Source organism: Scyliorhinus torazame, chromosome 1, assembly GCF_047496885.1.
Source record: "Scyliorhinus torazame isolate Kashiwa2021f chromosome 1, sScyTor2.1, whole genome shotgun sequence".
NCBI lineage: Eukaryota > Metazoa > Chordata > Chondrichthyes > Carcharhiniformes > Scyliorhinidae > Scyliorhinus > Scyliorhinus torazame.
In genome coordinates, this window is record NC_092707.1 from 298,320,556 (window position 1) to 298,338,147 (window position 17,592).

A 17,592-nucleotide genomic window follows, 5' to 3' on the forward strand; every position below is an offset into this window, starting at 1 on the left:
CACACAAATGATGATAATTTCAAATTTATGACATCCTGTCATATTCCCTGGCCCAAAAGCAATTGTTGCAATTAAGAGGTTATTAAGATTGTCATGCTTTAGGACTGTGTTTTAAAATTTAAGGTAAAATGAAGGGGTCATGCGATCTTTTTGCAGTTTGCCCAACAAATGAAGGGGTCATGCGATCTTTTTGCAGTTTGCCCAACAATAAATTTGTGTGGTTTGGTTGTTAAGGATCAAAGGAAGGCTTAGGTTGTTTTACTTGAAAGAATGGGCAAGGTATTTAGGCTTCAAGACAATGGCAGCAGCCTCTGTGTTTACAGTGGAGACTATGAATCTCAAAGTCCCAGAAAAGTGTTGAGAATGTCAGGATGTGAACAATTATTGTCCATTTATCTCCACGGTGGACGACAGTTGGAGGTCAAAAAAACTGTTTTGCTGTTCAGGAATGCGGGCGGCAGCTCACACTGATTGAAAAGACCAAATTGGTGGGGAATTAAAATAAGACTGGAAGAGTCCTCTAGCTTAAACTAAGGAGAGTCTCCAGGAAAAGAAAACCTCACTGTGAAAAACAGTTCTTCGTGGCTGAGAAAAGAAGAGAGCAGTGATAAACCACTTTGTACTGATTCTGGGAAAATTGAATGTCTACATAAAGGAGATCATAATGTATCCTTCTGAAGGGTATTTTGTTGGGCTAGCACGGTAACATAGTGGTGAGCACAGTTGCTTCACAGCTCCAGGGTCCCAGGTTCGATTCCTGGCTGGGTCACTGTCTGTGCGTTCTCCCCGTGTCTGCGTGGGTTTCCTCCGGGTGCTCCGGTTTCCTCCCACAGTCCAAAGATGTGCAGGTTAGGTGGATTGGCCATGCTAAATTGTCCTTAGTGTCCACAAAGGTTAAGTGGGGGTTACTTAACCTTTGGGGATCGGGTAGATATGTGGGCTTGAATAGGGTGCTCTTTGTAAGGGCCGGTGCAGACTCAATGGGCCCAATGGTCTTCTTCTGCATTGTAAATTCTATGATCTATGAAGAATAAGAATGGGGATATTCTGTTCTGTGGGTTAAAGTATATGTTGCCTGCAAAGATAGTGGACTGGATTCTCGGTCCCGGGACGCCCAGAATGTGTTCCCTGATAGGATGGAGATCAGGCGTTTGGGCAAAATTGGGCATTGGCGCTGAGCAAAATCAGGATTGGTGCTGGGTGCCAACTCGAAAGTCATGCTCCAACCCCTGCTAGTGGCGTGAACAAGTTTCATGCCACACGCCAGCAGGAGCATGCAAATAAATGCAAATTGGTCGTAATTGGACGTTACAACAGTATTTTTAGTCATTTGTCACAGTAAATATCATAAAATTAGAACTCTTGACTAATCATTCTTTCAGCTATTAACTGGAAGTTGTATTTCTTTATGAAAGTTATTATGCGGGATTCTCCGGAATCCCCGCGATGGCCCGGCGCCAGCTTAAAAAGCGCCACGAACCACTCCGGCGTCGGGCCGACCGGAAGTTGCGGAATCTTCCGCGCTTCCGGGGGCTAGGCTGGCAGCGGAGGGGTTGGAACTGCGCCAACCAGCGGCGAAGGGCCGGCACGAGTTAGCACATGTGCAGAACTGCCGACGTGGTTCCGCGCATGCGCGGACCAGCCTGCATATTCTAGCGCATGCGCAGGGAGTTGTCATCTCCGTGCCGGCCATGGCAGAGCCCTACATTGGTCTGTGCAGAACAAAGGAGTGCCCCCATGGCACAGGCCTGCCCGCAGATCAGCGGGCCCCAATCGCGGTCCAGGCCACCGTGCCCCCCCCCCCCGGGGCCGGATCCCCCCACGTTCCCCCGAAGACCGCACCAGCTGGCCTACCAGCCAGGTCCCGCCATGTGGGACCATGTCCAATCCATGCCGGCGGCACTGGCCAGAAACTGACGGCCTCTTGGCCCATCAGAGCCCAGAGAATTGCCGGGATCCCCGTCCTCAGCCGAAAACTGGCGCCGGAGAATACAGCAGCTGGCGTCGGAGCGGCTGGGGCGGGATTCACGCTGGCCCCCGGGAATTCTCCGACCCGGCAGGGGGGGTCAGAGAATCCCGCCCTTTGTTTCTCCAAGGATCAGAAGACAACTGTTTAAACATTTCCATATTGGAAACCCACTGAGAATAGCAAAATGCTCACAGGCTCCCTCTGTGAATATTGACACATTACAAGGGACCTCCTCTATTGTTCCCTCTACTTTAGACATCCAAAAGAAATCGGATTGGTTGGAGAACTCCTGACCGAGATGCTGGTCTCCGATTATGAGAGTCCGGGGCTGGGATTCTCCCCCAACAGGCGGGCGGGCCGCACCAGCACCAAAGAGTGGCGTGAACCACTCCGGCATCGGGCCACCCGGAAGTTGTGGAATCCTCTGCACTTCCGGGGGCTAGGCTGGCGCTGGACTGGTTGGCGCCACGTTTACCGGCGCCGAAGGACCTCCGCCGGCCGGCGCGAGTTGGCGCATGCGCGGGAGTGACAGCGTGTTCTGGCGCATGCGCAGAACCGCTGGTGTGATCCTTGCGCATGCGCAGGGGGTTTCTTCTCCGCACCGGCCATGGCGGAGCTTTACAGAGGCTGGCGTGGTGGGAAAGAGTGCTCCCACGGCACAGGCCCGCCCGCAGATCTGTGGGCCCCGATCGCTTGCCAGGCCACGGTGGGAGCCCCCCGGGGCCGGTTCCCCCCTCCCCCCCCCCCCTCCCCCCCCCCCCCTCCCCCCGAGGACTCCGCAGGCCGCCCTCAGAGCCAGTTCCCACTGGTATGGACCTTGTGTATTTCACGCTGGCAGGACCGGCCGAAAACGGGAGGCCGCTCGGCACATTGGTGCCCGGAGAATCCCCGGGGGGGCCACTGCCAAAGGCCCCTGACCAGCGCGACGTGGTCCCTGCCCCCGCCAAGAAACTGGCACCGGAACATTTGGCAGCTGGCGTCGGAGTGGCGGGATGGGATTCACGCCGCCTCCCCCCCCCCCCCCGTCAATTCTCCAACCCGGTAGGGAGTCGGAGAATCCCGCCCATCAACTTTATGGGAAATGCCCGGTAAGTTTGAACTTCCGATGAGCAGTCCCTTTGCTTCCCAGGAGCCTCCAAAACAGTATCCGACTCGGAGTTAGAATCTGAGACTTTGGAAGGTTCAGACTTATATACCTGGATAGTTACCCAGGAAACATGAGAGAGAAAAATCCTAGTCCAAGTCCTGCTAACTACACAATTGACCTCCCAATTGCTCACACTGACCTGCTCCAGACTACCTCCTTGACCTGACAACCTTGGAAAACCCCAGCCTGATCTGGGACTAGTTCTCACCTTTCAATTGTTCGCCAATCCATCCTGACCAATTTTTCCAGTTGCCACCATACCTCCTAGCTCCAGGCGAAAACATTCATGGGAAAGTGTATGTTGCCACAGCAACTCAGACTCCTCAGGGAGCTGGGTTGGCTCAGTTAGCTGGATGGCCAGAATGGATCAGATTGGTGCCAACAGCATGGGGCTCGATACCCATTCCAGTTGGGGTGAATTCAGGACTTTTCTCCTTGCCCTACCCAGGCTGGAGATCATGGGCGAAATTCTCCCCAAATGGCGCGATGTCCGCCGACTTGCGCCCAAAATGGCGCCAATCAGATGGGCATCGCGCCGCCTCAAAGGAATGCTCCGCACCTTTGGGGGCCGAGCCCCAACATTGAGGGGCTAGGCCGGCGCCGGAGGGACTTCCGCCCCGCCAGCTGGCGGAAACGGCGTTTGTTGCCCCGCCAGCTGGCGCGGAAATGACATGTCGGGGTGACGCAGGCGCGGGAGCGTCAGCGGCCGCTGACAGTTTCCCGCGCATGCGCAGTGGGGAAAGTCTCTTCCGCCTCCGCCATGGTGGAGACCGTTGCGGAGGCGGAAGGGAAAGAGTGCCCCCACGGCACAGGCCCGCCCGCGGATCGGTGGGCCCCGATCGCGGGCCAGGCCACCGTGGGGGCACCCCCCGGGGTCAGATCACCCCGCGCCTCCCCCAGGACCCCAGAGCCCGCCCACGCCGCCTTGTCCCGCCGGTAAATAGGTACTCTAATTTACGCTGGCGGGACAGGCAATTTCTCGGCGGGACTTCGGCCCATCCGGGCCGGAGAATCGAGTGGGGGGGCCCGCCAACCAGCGCGGCCCGATTCCCGCCCCCGCCGAATATCCGGTACCGGAGACTTCGGCAACCGGCGGGGGTGGGATTCACTGCGGCCAACGGCCATTCTCCAACCCGCTGGGGGGTCGGAGAATGACGCCCCATGACGCTGTGGGTCGGTCGGACGGACTTCAGGGAGAAATAATCAGGTGGTAAACAAACAAGAGACTGATTGAGAAATTTCCTTCATGGTTAGTCAGCACCCTGATCATCTGGGATGTGCTTTGTGACGCCATTCTAGATCTCTCAGAGTGCAGTGACCCCCAGTCAAAAACCTCCCTCCTAACTTTCCTTGCACCTATCCCTGTGATTACTACAACTTGGCAGTTTCCTCTAACGCTATTATTCAGTAGCAATCAGTAAATGCTGGTGTAAAGAATCGCGAATGTGAAGATCCCATTGCAATAGTTTCTGACTCAACAGATTGGAGTTCAGCCACGCTACAACACTACACAATGCCAAAATAACCATGGCAAAACTACCTGCAGTTCAAGACAAATTCAATAGATAGTTTAACTATTCAATAGCATTATATTAAACAACTAAAAACAGAGGGTTATGTCATATACATTTTCATGAATTAAAATGTTTGCATTTTTCCATCAATTATCAAACGTCATCAACTGTTAATTTGCCCAACATATGATTTAACCAGTGCTTCAATGGAGAAAGTTATTAAACATTTAAACTTTATGATCCATTGCTTAGACATCTGTAGAAAAAATATTTTTGTAAAGTTTCTGAAAAAAAATCAGCTTTAGCAGACATGCAATCTTTCTCTTTTTACAACCACGAGCAGTAAAACCTATTGAGCCAGACGTGTTTAGTTAAACATTCTCAATCAAAAACAAAGAAACAAATTGAAAAAAAAAATAGCATTAAAAAGAACAAATATGACATACCGAATCACTCAGGCTACTTATCCTCTGTGCAGCCACATTGGTTAGTGACAACATGCCAGAATAAAAACAGGAAGTTCAAGCTCAAACTGGTCAGCTCTGCAAATGACTTCAGCGGAAGGGAGCATGTAATATCATCTTTTTACAGACTGTGGCTGAAAAGCTTTTCAAGAGCTGCTTGCTTAGGTTCTCAGCCGCATAATGGATCCCTTTGATCACTCAAAACAACTTGACCTGCATGACGCAATTTCAGATAAACATATTCCATGTCGAAGATGTGCATTTCTGTGCAGCCCTCTTAGTACCAGCGCCTGCTGCAGCACAGCTGGCAAGGTTGCTCAGAAAATAAAAAGAAAGAGATGCACATCTTCACATGTCGAACATGTGAACAAAGTCAGTGTGATTAAGTACAGAAGGAAATTGCAACAGCCTGGTGTGACCCAGCAGAGTTTGACAGTCAGATAGTGCAGAGGTCAGCATCCTTGCTCACAAGGACAGCTTTTGAAAAACAAATTCAGACAAAAATGCAATATCTTAAGGGTCCAATGCTTTACTTAAATGCTCATAATAATGAAAAACAAAGCAGGAGCACATTGCATCAACATTTTAACAGTTCTAACAAAACAATTGTTAATTTAATGATACTTTCTCACAAGTACAAAGTTTAAAACAAGCCACTTAATTACCATCAAAATGGGACTGATCGACCAAGGTCGGGAACCATAACAGTCATTAATGAGCGAAATGCGGCTTCAAGGTTGCAGGTCCCTAACAGTGAATCAAGACAGCCCTCGGTGTTAAACACAATGCTATCTTGGAATAAGAGTTCCTCACAGTGCCTACAAGAGAACCAGCTCTAACGATACCGAGGTCTGTGTTCTCACTCATTCTTAACCCATTACTGATGTAATTTATGAATCCAGGGTGGGTAATTAAAGAGGCCAAGATACTTGTTCTGAGTAATTGTTTTAATATCTTACTTACAAGCTGTATTGCTCACGTTGTGCTGTCTTCTATTAATGAAGAGCGCACTTTTATAGTTTAGAGTTGCCAGGGATTAAATTAATCTCCTGAATAATGCTGCAAGTAACTCAGGAGAAAAATCATTTAGATAAGCCAATTATCATCCATCTGTGTATCCTCAGCACATAAAACAGGAAAGCAGGCAAGGAGTGACAAATGAAAAAAATGAAGGGGAAATATTCTTCAGATCTAGTTACAAATTTGTTAAATTTGAATCCGTGTTAAATTACTGGTTAGAAATTACTGGTTAGTCAATAAATAATTAATTAGAGCTAGAAATGGGGCTTAGCAGGGTGCAGTGCTTCAACTGCCAGATGTAGGAGATCCGTGACGCCCCAGGCATTCTGGACAACTACATCTGCAAGATGAGCACCTAATTGCAGCTCCTCACAGACCACATGGATCGGTTGGAGCAGCAGTTGGATGCACTTCGAAGCATGAAAACGGCGGAGAGCATCATAGATAGGGGTTTTAGAGACGTGGTCACACCCAAAGAGCAGGCAGATAGATGGGTGGCCAGTGGAGGGGCAAGCAGTCAGTGCAGGAATGCCCTGTGTCTGTCCCCCTCTTTAACAGGTATACCGTCTTGGATACTGTTGTGGAGGAGGGCCTATCAGGGTAAAACACCAGCAGCCAGAACAATGGCACCACAACTGGCTCTGTTGCTCAGCAGGGGTGGGGAAACATACGAATTGTGGGTCTGCTGGAAGGATCAAGGGCAGAGACCCAACAGACTATATTGCCCAAGTGCTGGGCAACCTAGTCAGAAGAGACAGCTTTCCCAACCCCCAGAACAGGGCACACAGGTCGCTCAGACCAAAGGGGGGAGCAGCCGAGAGCGATAAGAGCTTCTGGCGGAGAAGAAAAAAATTACAAATGAACTTTAACCTGCTTTCCACGAGCGTTTGAACCAACACCACCAGCTCTGAAGTCTTCCAGCTGTAGAGAGACATGGCAGGGATGCCCACTGTCCCCGCTCCTCTTTGCCCTGGCAATTGAAAACTTGGCGATTGCTCTGTGAGACGTGAAAAGCTGGATGGGCATCCCAAAGGGGAGGCAGAGAGCATAGAATGTCACTCTTTGCAGATGACCTGCTTCTCTACGTCTTGGAACCCCAGGAAGGGCTGAAAGCAATCACGCAACTCCTGAAAGTGTTCGCAACCTTCTCGGGTTATAAACTTAACCTGGGCAAGAGCGAGTCATTCCCGGTGAACCCAAACGGGGGAGGGACAGAGCTGGAGGGGCTCCGTTCAAATTAGCCCAAAACAAATTCCACTACATGGGGATCTAAACAGCCTGGGACCGGACACATTTCCATAAGTGGAATCTATCCAGCCTGGCGGAGGATGTCAAAAAGGACCTACAGAGACAGGAGGGTGCAGACGATCAAGATGAACGATATGCCGAGGTTCCACTTCCTGTTCAGATCGATACCGATCTTCGTCCCCAAGGCCTTCTTCCTCAACATCCTCAACATAGACAAAATGATCATGGCGTTTGTGTGTGTGTGTGTGTGTGTGTGTGTGGGGGGGGGGGGGGGGGGGGGGGGTAAGAATCCAAGAATCCCCAAAACAACACAGCAAAGGACTAAAGACCTAGGTGGCCTGGCTATGCCAAACATACAATACTACCAGTGGGCAGCAACGGGAGAGAGAGCGAGGGGATGGATACACTGAACCCACCATGGAATGGGTGAGGATGGAGGAGTCCTCCTGCAAGGGAACCACCCTCCGGGCCCTTACCACGGCAATGCCCCCATCCCACCCGACGAAACGCACATCCTGCCCAGTGGTGGTAGCTGCACGAAGGACATGGAACCAGATGAGGCAACATTTCGGTCTGACCGAGATGTGCCCCATGACCCCCAGCTGTGGAAACCACAAATTCCCACCAGCCGTGCTCGACACCACTTTCAAAAAATGGAGACAGGACGGGGGGACACTAACAGTCAGGGACTTTTACATGGGGGACAGACTAGCGACACCGAGCGAACTGACGGAGGACCTGGAACTACCGACAGGACAGGAACTTAGGCACCTTCAGGTCAAGCACTTTCTCCGCAAGGAGACAACAGAATATCCCAGGGCCCCGGGAACCACATTCCTAGAGGGCCTGATAAACACGGACAGTAAGGAAGGGGGAAACTGTGGGAAAATCTACGGATAGCAACTGGATAGGGCGAGACTGCCACTGGACGGTCAGATGAAAATGGGGAGATAAACTGGGAACAGAAGTGGCTGGGGACTCTGGAGAGAAGCACTGAGTAGGGCCAATTCACCTCTGTGGTGGTATGTATTAGGGGTCATGTGGGACTGTGAAGCAGTGATGCTATTGGCTGACAGATCCCGGGTCCTGGTTGGCTGCCGACTCCTGGCTCCGCCCTGAAGGCGGAGTATACGAACCCGAGCTTCTCCCCGCCGCTTCATTCTGTTGCTGAGCTGCTGGGGACAAGTCTTGCTTAATAAATCCTGAATCAACTTCATCACTTCTCGTCTCTCTCGTAAGTCATTGTGCGCTACAACCTCCTCCTGCGCAAGGCTCAGCCTCATGCAGTTCAAGGTGGTGCACAGAGCACACCTGACCAGAACCTGAATGAACAGGTTCTTCCCAAAGGAGGGTGATAGATGTGAACGGTGCCTGAGAGGCGCGGCCAACCACACCCACATCCAGACCCGGTCGCCCCAGAAGACACGGTCACACCAAGGGGGCCCAGATTGCAGGGCAGGAATCACAGCAGGCCACCTCCACTCCTGCTATACCATCTGGGGATCCACCAAGACGTAGCATTAGGGCCCGTAGGGCCAGAGAGTTAGACACCAGTTACGTCGGCACGGGTTCAGGGCACAGTTCAGTTACGAGGCAAGGGCACGTATCTGTAAATACTTGTTCCCGTTAAACACCTGTTAACACTGTTAGAACCAAGACTTCCGGTTGCGGCTGTGCCTAGATAGGTCGCATATTCGGCAGCTCCCGCCGGGAACGGACTTTTGGGCTCTTCAGAGGGCCCCAACGGCAATTGTTCGACGGCTTCCAGTGTGGGAAGGTGACAGCAAGGTCCCCCCCCGACATTATATGGATTGGACCAGGAGTGGAGCGGTTAAAAAAGTGATCCTGGTGCAGCGGAAAGTGATAGGGAGGAAAAGCAAGATGGTGGCAGGTGGAGACCAAGCAGCGTGGGCGCAGGAGCAGCAGGAGTTTCGTAAACGCTGCTTTGAGGAGCAGCTGAAATGCTGGCGCCAATGAAGGCGGCGATTAAGAAGCTTGTGGAGACCCAGAAGGCCCAAGGGGCGGCGATCCGGGAGGTGTGGCAAAAAGCCTCGGAGAACGAGGACGAGATCTTGGGCCTGGCGGTGAAGGTGGAGGCGCACGAGGCGCTGCACAAGAGGTGGGCGGAAGAATTTGAGGACCTGGAGAATAGGTCGAGGAGGAAGAATCTTCAGATTCTGGGTCTCCCTGAAGGAGTGGAGGGGCCCGATGCCGGGGCATATGTGAGCACGATGCTCAATTCGCTGATGGGCGCAGGAGCTTTCCCGAGGCCCCTGGAGCTGGATGGGGCTCATTGGGTCCTGGCAAGGAGACCCAAAGCCAACGAGCCGCCAAGGGCTGTAGTGGTGAGGTTCCACCGCTTTGTGGACAGAGAGTGTGTCCTGAGATGGGCCAAAAAAGAGCGGAGCAGCAGGTGGGAGAACACGGAGATCCGAATTTATCAGGACTGGAGTGCGGAGGTGGCTAAGAAGAGGGCTGGTTTCAACCGGGCTAAGGCGGTGCTCCATCGGAACGGGGTGAAGTTCGGGATGCTGCAGCCAGCGCGATTGTGGGTCACGTTCCAAGATCGGCACCACTATTTTGAAACGCCTGATGAGGCATGGAACTTTATCCAGACTGAAAAGTTGGACTCAAACGGAGGGTTTGTCGTGGGGCATCTTTACTGTGTTTACTGCATTTGGGGAATGTTCTTTTTGTTTTGGTGCTGGGTGGGGATGGGTGAATGGATTTGATGTGGGCGCTGTGGGAGAGTGTGGGCATCGGTGTTGGAGGGGCAGGGCCCCATGGAGGAAGAGGGGGGGTGGAGGCTCGGGTATGGGGAGTTGGGGTAAGGCCGCAAAAAGGAGCTGCGCCAGAGGGGGCGGGGCCGGCTCAGGAAAGCACGGGCTTTTTTCCCGCGTTAGAGAAGGATGGGGGCGGGGCCGGGGGGGAAGGGCGGTGCTGGAGAGGAGCACACACTGACTGCCAAGGGGTGGGCAGGATTCTCACACTGGGGGGTCGCTGGAATGGCGGGAGAGGCCGGGGTCAGCAGGAGTCAGCTGACTTACGGAATTGTCATGGGGGAGCAAAATGGCTAGATGAGAATCTAGTGGGGGGGGAGGAGGGAGGGACGGAGGGGGCGGGGGGGGGGGGGGGGGGGGAAACTGGGTTGCTGCTGCATTGGCCAAAGGGGAGCTGGAAGAAGGAGAGGTAGTCGGTGCCGGAGACCGCCGCCTGGGGGACTGGAGGGTGCGGGAGGCGCGGGCACGTGGCTGGCCTGGAAAAGGAGATGGCTAGTCGGCAGGGAGGGGGGGGCGAGTAGCCCCCCGATCCGGCTGATAGCTTGGAATGTGAGGGGCCTGAACGGGCCGGTCAAGAGGGCCCGGGTGTTCGTGCACTTAAAGGGACTGAAGGCAGACGTGGTTATGCTCCAGGAGACACATCTGAAGGTGGCAGATCAGGTTAGGCTGAGAAAGGGATGGGTAGGGCAGGTCTTTCATTCAGGGCTGGATGCGAAGAACAGAGGGTTTGCAATACTGGTGGGGAAGCGGGTGTCGTTCGAGGCACTGAATATTGTAGCGGATAATGGAGGTCGATATGTGATGGTGAGTGGTTGTTGCAGGGGGTGCGGGTGGTACTGGGTTGCAGGGCGTGCGGGTGGTACTGGTGAACGTATATGCCCTGAATTGGGATGATGCCGGATTTATGAAACGCATGCTGGGTCGGATTCCGGATCTGGAGGTAGGAAGCTTAATAATGGGGTAGGACTTCAACACGGTGTTGGACCCAGCACAGGATTGTTCTAGGTCCAGGACGGGCAAGAGGCCGGCTGCGGCCAAGGTGCTCAGGGGGTTTATGGACCAGATGGGGGGAGTGGATCCATGGAGGTTTGTCAGGCCCCAGGCCAGGGAATTTTCCTTCTTTTCCCACGTCCATAGAGCCTACTCCCGGAAAGACTTTTTCATTTTAAGTGGGGCGCTAATCCCGAAAGTGGAGGGAACGGAATATTCGGCCATAGCCATCTCGGACCACGCCCGGCATTGGGTGGAGCTGGAGTTGGGGGAGGAGAGGGACCAGCGCCCGCTGTGGCACCTCCATGTGGAACAGTTGGCGGATGAGGGGGTGTGCGGGCGGGTGCGGGGGTGCATTGAAAGATACTTGGAGGCCAACGACAACGGGGAGGTGCAGGTGGGGGTAATCTGGGAGGCGTTGAAGGCGGTGGTCAGGGGCGAGCTAATATCCATTAGGGCCCACAGGGAGAAGAGAGAGGGGAGGGAGAGGTTGGTGGGGGAGATTTTAAGGGTGGACACGAGGTATGCAGAGGCCCCCGAGGAGGGGCTACTTAGGGAGCGACGGAACCTCCAGATGGAATTTGACCTGTTGACCACGGGGAAAGCAGAGGCACAGTGGAGGAAAGGGCAGGGGGCGACGTACGAGTATGGGGAGAAGGCGAGTCAGATGCTGGCACATCAGCTTCGTAAGAGGGAGGCAGCGAGGGAGATCGGTGGAGTCAAGGATAGAGGGGGGAATACGGTGCGGAGTGCGGTGAGAATAAACAAGGTATTTAGGGACTTCTATGGGGATCTGTACAGGTCTGAGCCCCCCAGCGGGGGAGGAGGGGATGCGACGATTCCTGGATCAGCCGACGTTCCCGAGGGTGGAGGAGGGTGGCTGGTTTGGGGGCGCCGATTGGGCTGGAGGATCTGGTGAAAGGATTGGGGAGCATGCAGGCAGGGAAGGCCCCGGGGCTGGATGGGTTCCAGGTTGAACTTTACAGGAAATACGTGGACCTGTTGGGCTCGTTGCTCGTGAGGACTTTTAATAAGGCGAGGGAGGGGGGTCCTTGCCCCCGACAATGTCCAGGGCGCTGATCTCTTTGATCTTGAAGCGGGACAAGGATCCATTGCAATGTGGGTCGTAGAGACCGATCTTGCTCCTCAATGTTGACGCTAAGTTTCTGGCGAAGGTGCTGGCTACGAGAATTGAGGACTGTGTCCCGGGGGTGATTCATGAGGACCAGACGGGATTTGTGAAGGGTAGGCAGCTAAATACAAATGTACGGAGGCTCCTCAATGTGATTATGATGCCCTAGGTGGAGGGAGAAGCGGAGGTAGTGGCAGCTATGGACGCGGAGAAGGCCTTCGACCGGGTGGAGTGGGAGTATCTTTGGGAAGTGTTGCGGAGGTTTGGGTTCGGGGAGGGGTTCATCAGTTGGGTCAGGCTGCTATATAGAGCCCCAGTGGCGAGTGGGGCTACGAACCGGCGGAGGTCGGAGTACTTTCGGCTGTACTGGGGGACGAGGCACGGGTGCCCCTTATCCCCCTTGTTGTTTGCACTGGCAATTGAGCCGCTGGCCATGGCACTGAGGGAGTCCAGGAAATGGAGGGGATTGGTCCGGAGGGGAGAGGAACACCGGGTGTCGTTGTATGCCGATGACCTGTTGTTGTATGTTGCGGATCCAGTGGAGGGGATGGCGGAGGTCATGCGGATCCTTAGGGAGTTTGGGGACTTTTCGGGGTATAAACTCAACATAGGGAAGAGTGAGCTCTTTGTGGTGCATTCAGGGGACCAGGGAAGGGGGATAGACGAGCTACCGCTGAAGAGGGTGGAAAGGAGCTTTCGGTACCTAGGGATCCATGTAGCTAGGAGTTGGGGGGCCCTGTACAAGCTCAATTTGACGGGGTTGGTGGAGCAGATGGAGGAGGATTTTAAAAGATGGGATATGCTGCCACTGTCACTAGCGGGTAGGGTGCAGTCGGTCAAAATGACGGTCCTCCCGAGGTTTCTCTTTGTGTTCCAGTGCCTTCCCATTTTGATCCCCAAGGCCTTTTTCAAACGGGTAAGCAGGAGCATCATGGGATCTGTGTGGGCGAATAAGACCCTGAGGGTGAAGAGTGTGTTTCTGGAGCGTAGCAGGGACAGGGGGAGTCTGGCGCTGCCGAATTTGTGTGGCTATTATTGGGCTGCCAATGTGGCGATGATCCGTAAGTGGGTAATGGAGGGAGAGGGGGCGGTGTCGAAGAGGCTAGAGATGGTGTCCTGTATGGGCACGAGCCTGAGGGCGCTGGTGACGGCACCGTTACCGCTCTCGCCGACAAGGTACACCACGTGTCCGGTCGTGGCGGCGACGCTGAAGATCTGGGGGCAGTGGAGGCGACACAGGGGCGAGGTGGGAGCCTCGGTTTGGTCACCGATTCGGGAGAATCATTGGTTCGTCCCGGGAAGGATGGATGGGGGGTTTCGGAGCTGGCATCGGGCAGGGATTAGAAGAATGGGGGACCTGTTCATTGATGGGACGTTTGCGAGCCTAGGGGCGCTGGAGAAGAAGTTTGGACTACCCCCGGGAAACGCTTTCATGTATATGCAAGTGAGGGCGTTTGTGAGGCGGCAGGTGAGGGAATTCCCGCTGCTACCGGCACAGGGGGTTCAAGATAGGGTGCTTTCGGGTGTATGGGTTGGAGAAGGCAAGGTTTCGGCGATTTACCAGGAGCTGCAGGAAGAGGAGGAGGCCTCGGTGGAGGAGTTAAAGGGTAAGTGGGAGGAGGAGCTTGGGGAGGAGATAGATGACGGTCTGTGGGCTGATGCCCTGAGTAGGGTTAATTCTTTCCTCCTCTTGCGCCAGGCTCAGCCTGATACAGTTCAAAGTTCCTCACAGAGCGCACATGACAGGGGCGAGGTTGAGTAGGTTCTTTGGGGTGGAGGATTGATGTGGGAGGTGCTCGGGAAGCCCGGCAAATCACGTCCATATGTTCTGGTCGTGCCCGGCGCTGGATGGGATTTGGAGGGGTTTTGCGAAGACTATGTCCAAGGTGGTGAAAGCCCGGGTCAAGCCGAGTTGGGGATTGGCACTATTTGGGGTACCGGACGAGCCGGGAGTGCAGGAGGCGAAAGAGGCCGGTATTCTGGCCTTTGCGTCCCGGTAGCCCGGCGGAGGATTTTGCTACTATGGAAAGGTGCAAAGCCCCTTGGTGTGGAAGCTTGGGTCAATAACATGGCAGGGTTCATCAAGCTGGAGAGGATAAAGTTTACCTTGCAAGGGTCTGTGCAGGGGTACTCCAGGCGGTGGCAACCGTTCCTAGACTATCTCGCGGAGCGTTAGGAGGAGGTCAGCAGCAGCAGCAGCCCAGAGGCTGGGGGGGGGGGGGTCTCTTTTGGGGTGGTGTTTGGGTGAACGCGGGGGGGCGGGGGGGGGGGTGTTTCCCTATTGGGGTTTTTAAATGTTATATGGGGGGTTATTGTACATGGGGGAAATCCAATGCATAATTTCCGATTGTTGTGTTTTTGTTTCTCCTTTTCTTGTTGGGGTGGGAGGGTGGGGGGGGGGTGTTTTTTGAAAATTTGTTGAAAAATTTGAATAAATATATATTTTTTAAAAAGCACTGTTAGAACCTGGCTCGGTGCTCTGTCAGATGGGTGTGTTGTGGCCAGACCAGAGAGGGGTGCGGGGAGGCGGATGTTGTGGGTGAGCTGGGCTCCCGACCCTCAACCCCCCGGAACCTCCCCAACACCATCAGCCCAGGGACTTGATGGCACCGTGAGATGCAATGGCCAGCTCGCATGCAGCGATCACCCAGGTGGGCGGTGGAAAGTGCTGCCGTGGGCAGGAGTCAGATGTTGTCAAACGATGCGGAGCACCAGAGCTCATCACCAGAGCAGAGTGTGTTATCATCATTCTTCATCCTAGGACCAGACCCACTGTTACTGCCAACCCAGGGCCCATAGCACCCTGCAGTGTGGCAGGTATATATCACGGAGGGGGTTGCAGGCGGGGGAGTTGGGGTTTGACTGGGAGAGGCGGGGGGCGAGAGGGTGTGGGATACAGTGTCCGCACCCAGTCGGTGAACCTGGAAGGGATCAGAGAGTCCAGTGCACGTTGACCCTGACGTACATATCGTACGGGCCCCTGTGCCTGTTTGGGCCACATGTCCTGACCATTCACGCCCTCCCCGCATCCTCCTTGTCGGACAAAGACTGGTGTTCAACCTCCTCCTCCAGCACATCGCTACTCTGTTGCGCCACGTTGTGGAGGACGCAGCAGGACATCACAATGTGGGCGAGTCTCTTAGCGTCATACTGGAGGGCCCCTCCAGAGCAATCCAGGCTCTTGAACCGCATCTTCAGGAGGCCGAATCACCGCTCCATCACGCGCCTGCTCGCTGCATGGGCATCGTTATAGCGGGTCTCTGCGTAGTCTATGGCCTCAGGTTAGACATCATCAGCCACGACGGCAGCAGATAACCCCTGTCACCCGGGAGGAGGCAGGGGTTGGTAGCGTCTCGAACACATCAGAAATCATCCACTTTGCCAGGATGAAGGCGTCGTGCACGGTGCCCAGGTATCGGGCGCAGACCTGCATGATGCGCATCTTATGGTCACATATCAGCTGCATGTTCATCGAGTGGAACCAATTTGTGTAGAGCGGCCTGTCATCTGCAAGCACGCGTAGGGGAACATGCGTCCCATTGATCATCCCCTGGCCCGGGCATCCAGTCGATGGCAGCGAACCCGCTGCCTGGGCATCCTGGTGGGCTCGGTCCACATTGAAATGAATGTTTTGTGCCGACTGGGCATATAGGGCCTCCGTGACGGCGTGGATACACCAGTGCACCGAGCTCTGAGAGATCCCGGACAGGTCCCCACTTGACGCCTGGAAGGACCCCGTGCATAAGGTTCAGGGTGACCGTCACCTTGACGGCCACCGGGAGCGGGTGTCCTCCCCCAAAACCTGCTCAGCCGGAGACTTCGATGGCATGCCCGGTCTGACAGGTCCTCGAATGACAGGCGCTGCCGGTACACACAAGGCCTCATGCGGCACCTCCTTTGCACCTCCTCCTCGGCCTATTGGGCAGCCGGTTCTTCATTCTCGGCAGCTGCCTCCTGCTCCTCTGGGACACGCTCCGCTAATGCAGCTTCCCCCTCCTCGAGCAGCTCCAGTTCGTACAGCCGCAGTGCATCTCCCTGCGGTGACTAGCAGGAAGGTCACCATTGCTGATTGAATTCCAACATCCATCGTCTGCAAGGGGTGAAAGGCCGACATGTTAGCATGCTGCGTACCCCTGTGCTACCTGGTGGCCCTGGTTGACACTGCGGGCTCTGCCATTGCACGCCCCCCCCCCATCTCCACACCCCTGACCCCGTCGGTACCTGGTGCCGTGGGCGCCTCTGGCCTTGGTGCCCATTATCTGCTGCCAGGGGTACAGTCGGCTGGCAATGCCCATGTCAGCGGAATGCTCTGTGGCCCCCACCCTGTATCCCCGTAGGGGCTACTGTGGGTGTTGCCCTGGATGGGCCGCCTGATGCCCTGCCGGTGGATGAGAGCCAGTCGGGTGAAGGGGGTGTGGCGGAGGGTGGGGGGCGGGGGCACTCATACAGCCGGTGTCACTGCAGAACCAGGAGCCAAGGCGGGTGGTCAGTGAGGTGAGCAGCAAGATGACTGACATGCAGACCGGCGGCAATGGCAGTCCGTGCCTGGACACTTTCCCAGTCTTGTGGGGAAGAGGGGGGGAGTTCATCCTGGCCACATGGCCCCTAATCCCATTCCCCCCCCCACCCCACTCCCGTGGCAGGGCCCCCCCATCCCAGCCAGCCCGGTCAGTGTCCGGCCCTGCAGCCCACAATTGCACCTCCCTGTGTCCTACCTCCTCACTCTCCGTCATCAGCAACAACGCCGGTTTCATGATTTTTAAAAGCACAGGTGACCCGTGCTGTCGGGAATTCAGCCCATCGGAGGTGGAGAATCACGGAGGCCCCGGAGAATACTGGGTCGGACCCCCTAATGATCAGCAAATGGCGTTTACTGTATGTGCGTTCAGCTGTCGAGGCAACGGAGAACTGCGATTTGACATTAAACCGGCACCCGCCACGATTTCGGAGTCGGAACCGATTCTCCGCCAAATCGCATTTCCCGATTTCGCTTCCCGACAGAGAATCCCGCCCCTGGTGTTTGTTGAGCACACTCATGTAGACGTGATGCCTGCTGTTGCCAAATGTACAAGCTTTAAATAATTTTTCAAGCATACCTCAGGGTTGCTGACAATTTTACTGCAAGAACAGTACAGCCTATGTCCCAGACACAAGAGGATTTTGGTTGCTCAAGATGTGCACTGGAGGACCAGCTGGAAACCACAAGTGTTTTCTGGATTGTGGTAGTCACCACTGTTGTACTATATTGTATATACTGCACTGCGTACAAGGGTATTACGGTAAGGCCCCTGCACTACAGGTACGGGGGTAGATCCCTGCCTGCTGGCT

At 54.7% G+C, this 17,592-nt stretch overlaps 1 protein-coding gene across 3 annotated transcripts in view; it reads right to left on the minus strand.

The window, feature by feature from the left end:
- The window catches only part of ipcef1 (interaction protein for cytohesin exchange factors 1), a 218,963-nt gene that overhangs the window by 144,768 nt on the left and 56,603 nt on the right, over nucleotides 1-17,592 (minus strand). The window contains exon 1 of one of the 3 annotated variants that reach the window (XM_072507729.1): nucleotides 5,077-5,348. The exons of the other annotated variants lie outside the window; for them this stretch is intronic. Within the exon in view, the coding sequence (XP_072363830.1) occupies nucleotides 5,077-5,130 (54 nt within the window). The 5' untranslated portion in view covers nucleotides 5,131-5,348. Of the gene's footprint in view, nucleotides 1-5,076; nucleotides 5,349-17,592 lie in introns of those variants that run through there. 3 annotated transcript variants of the gene reach the window in all.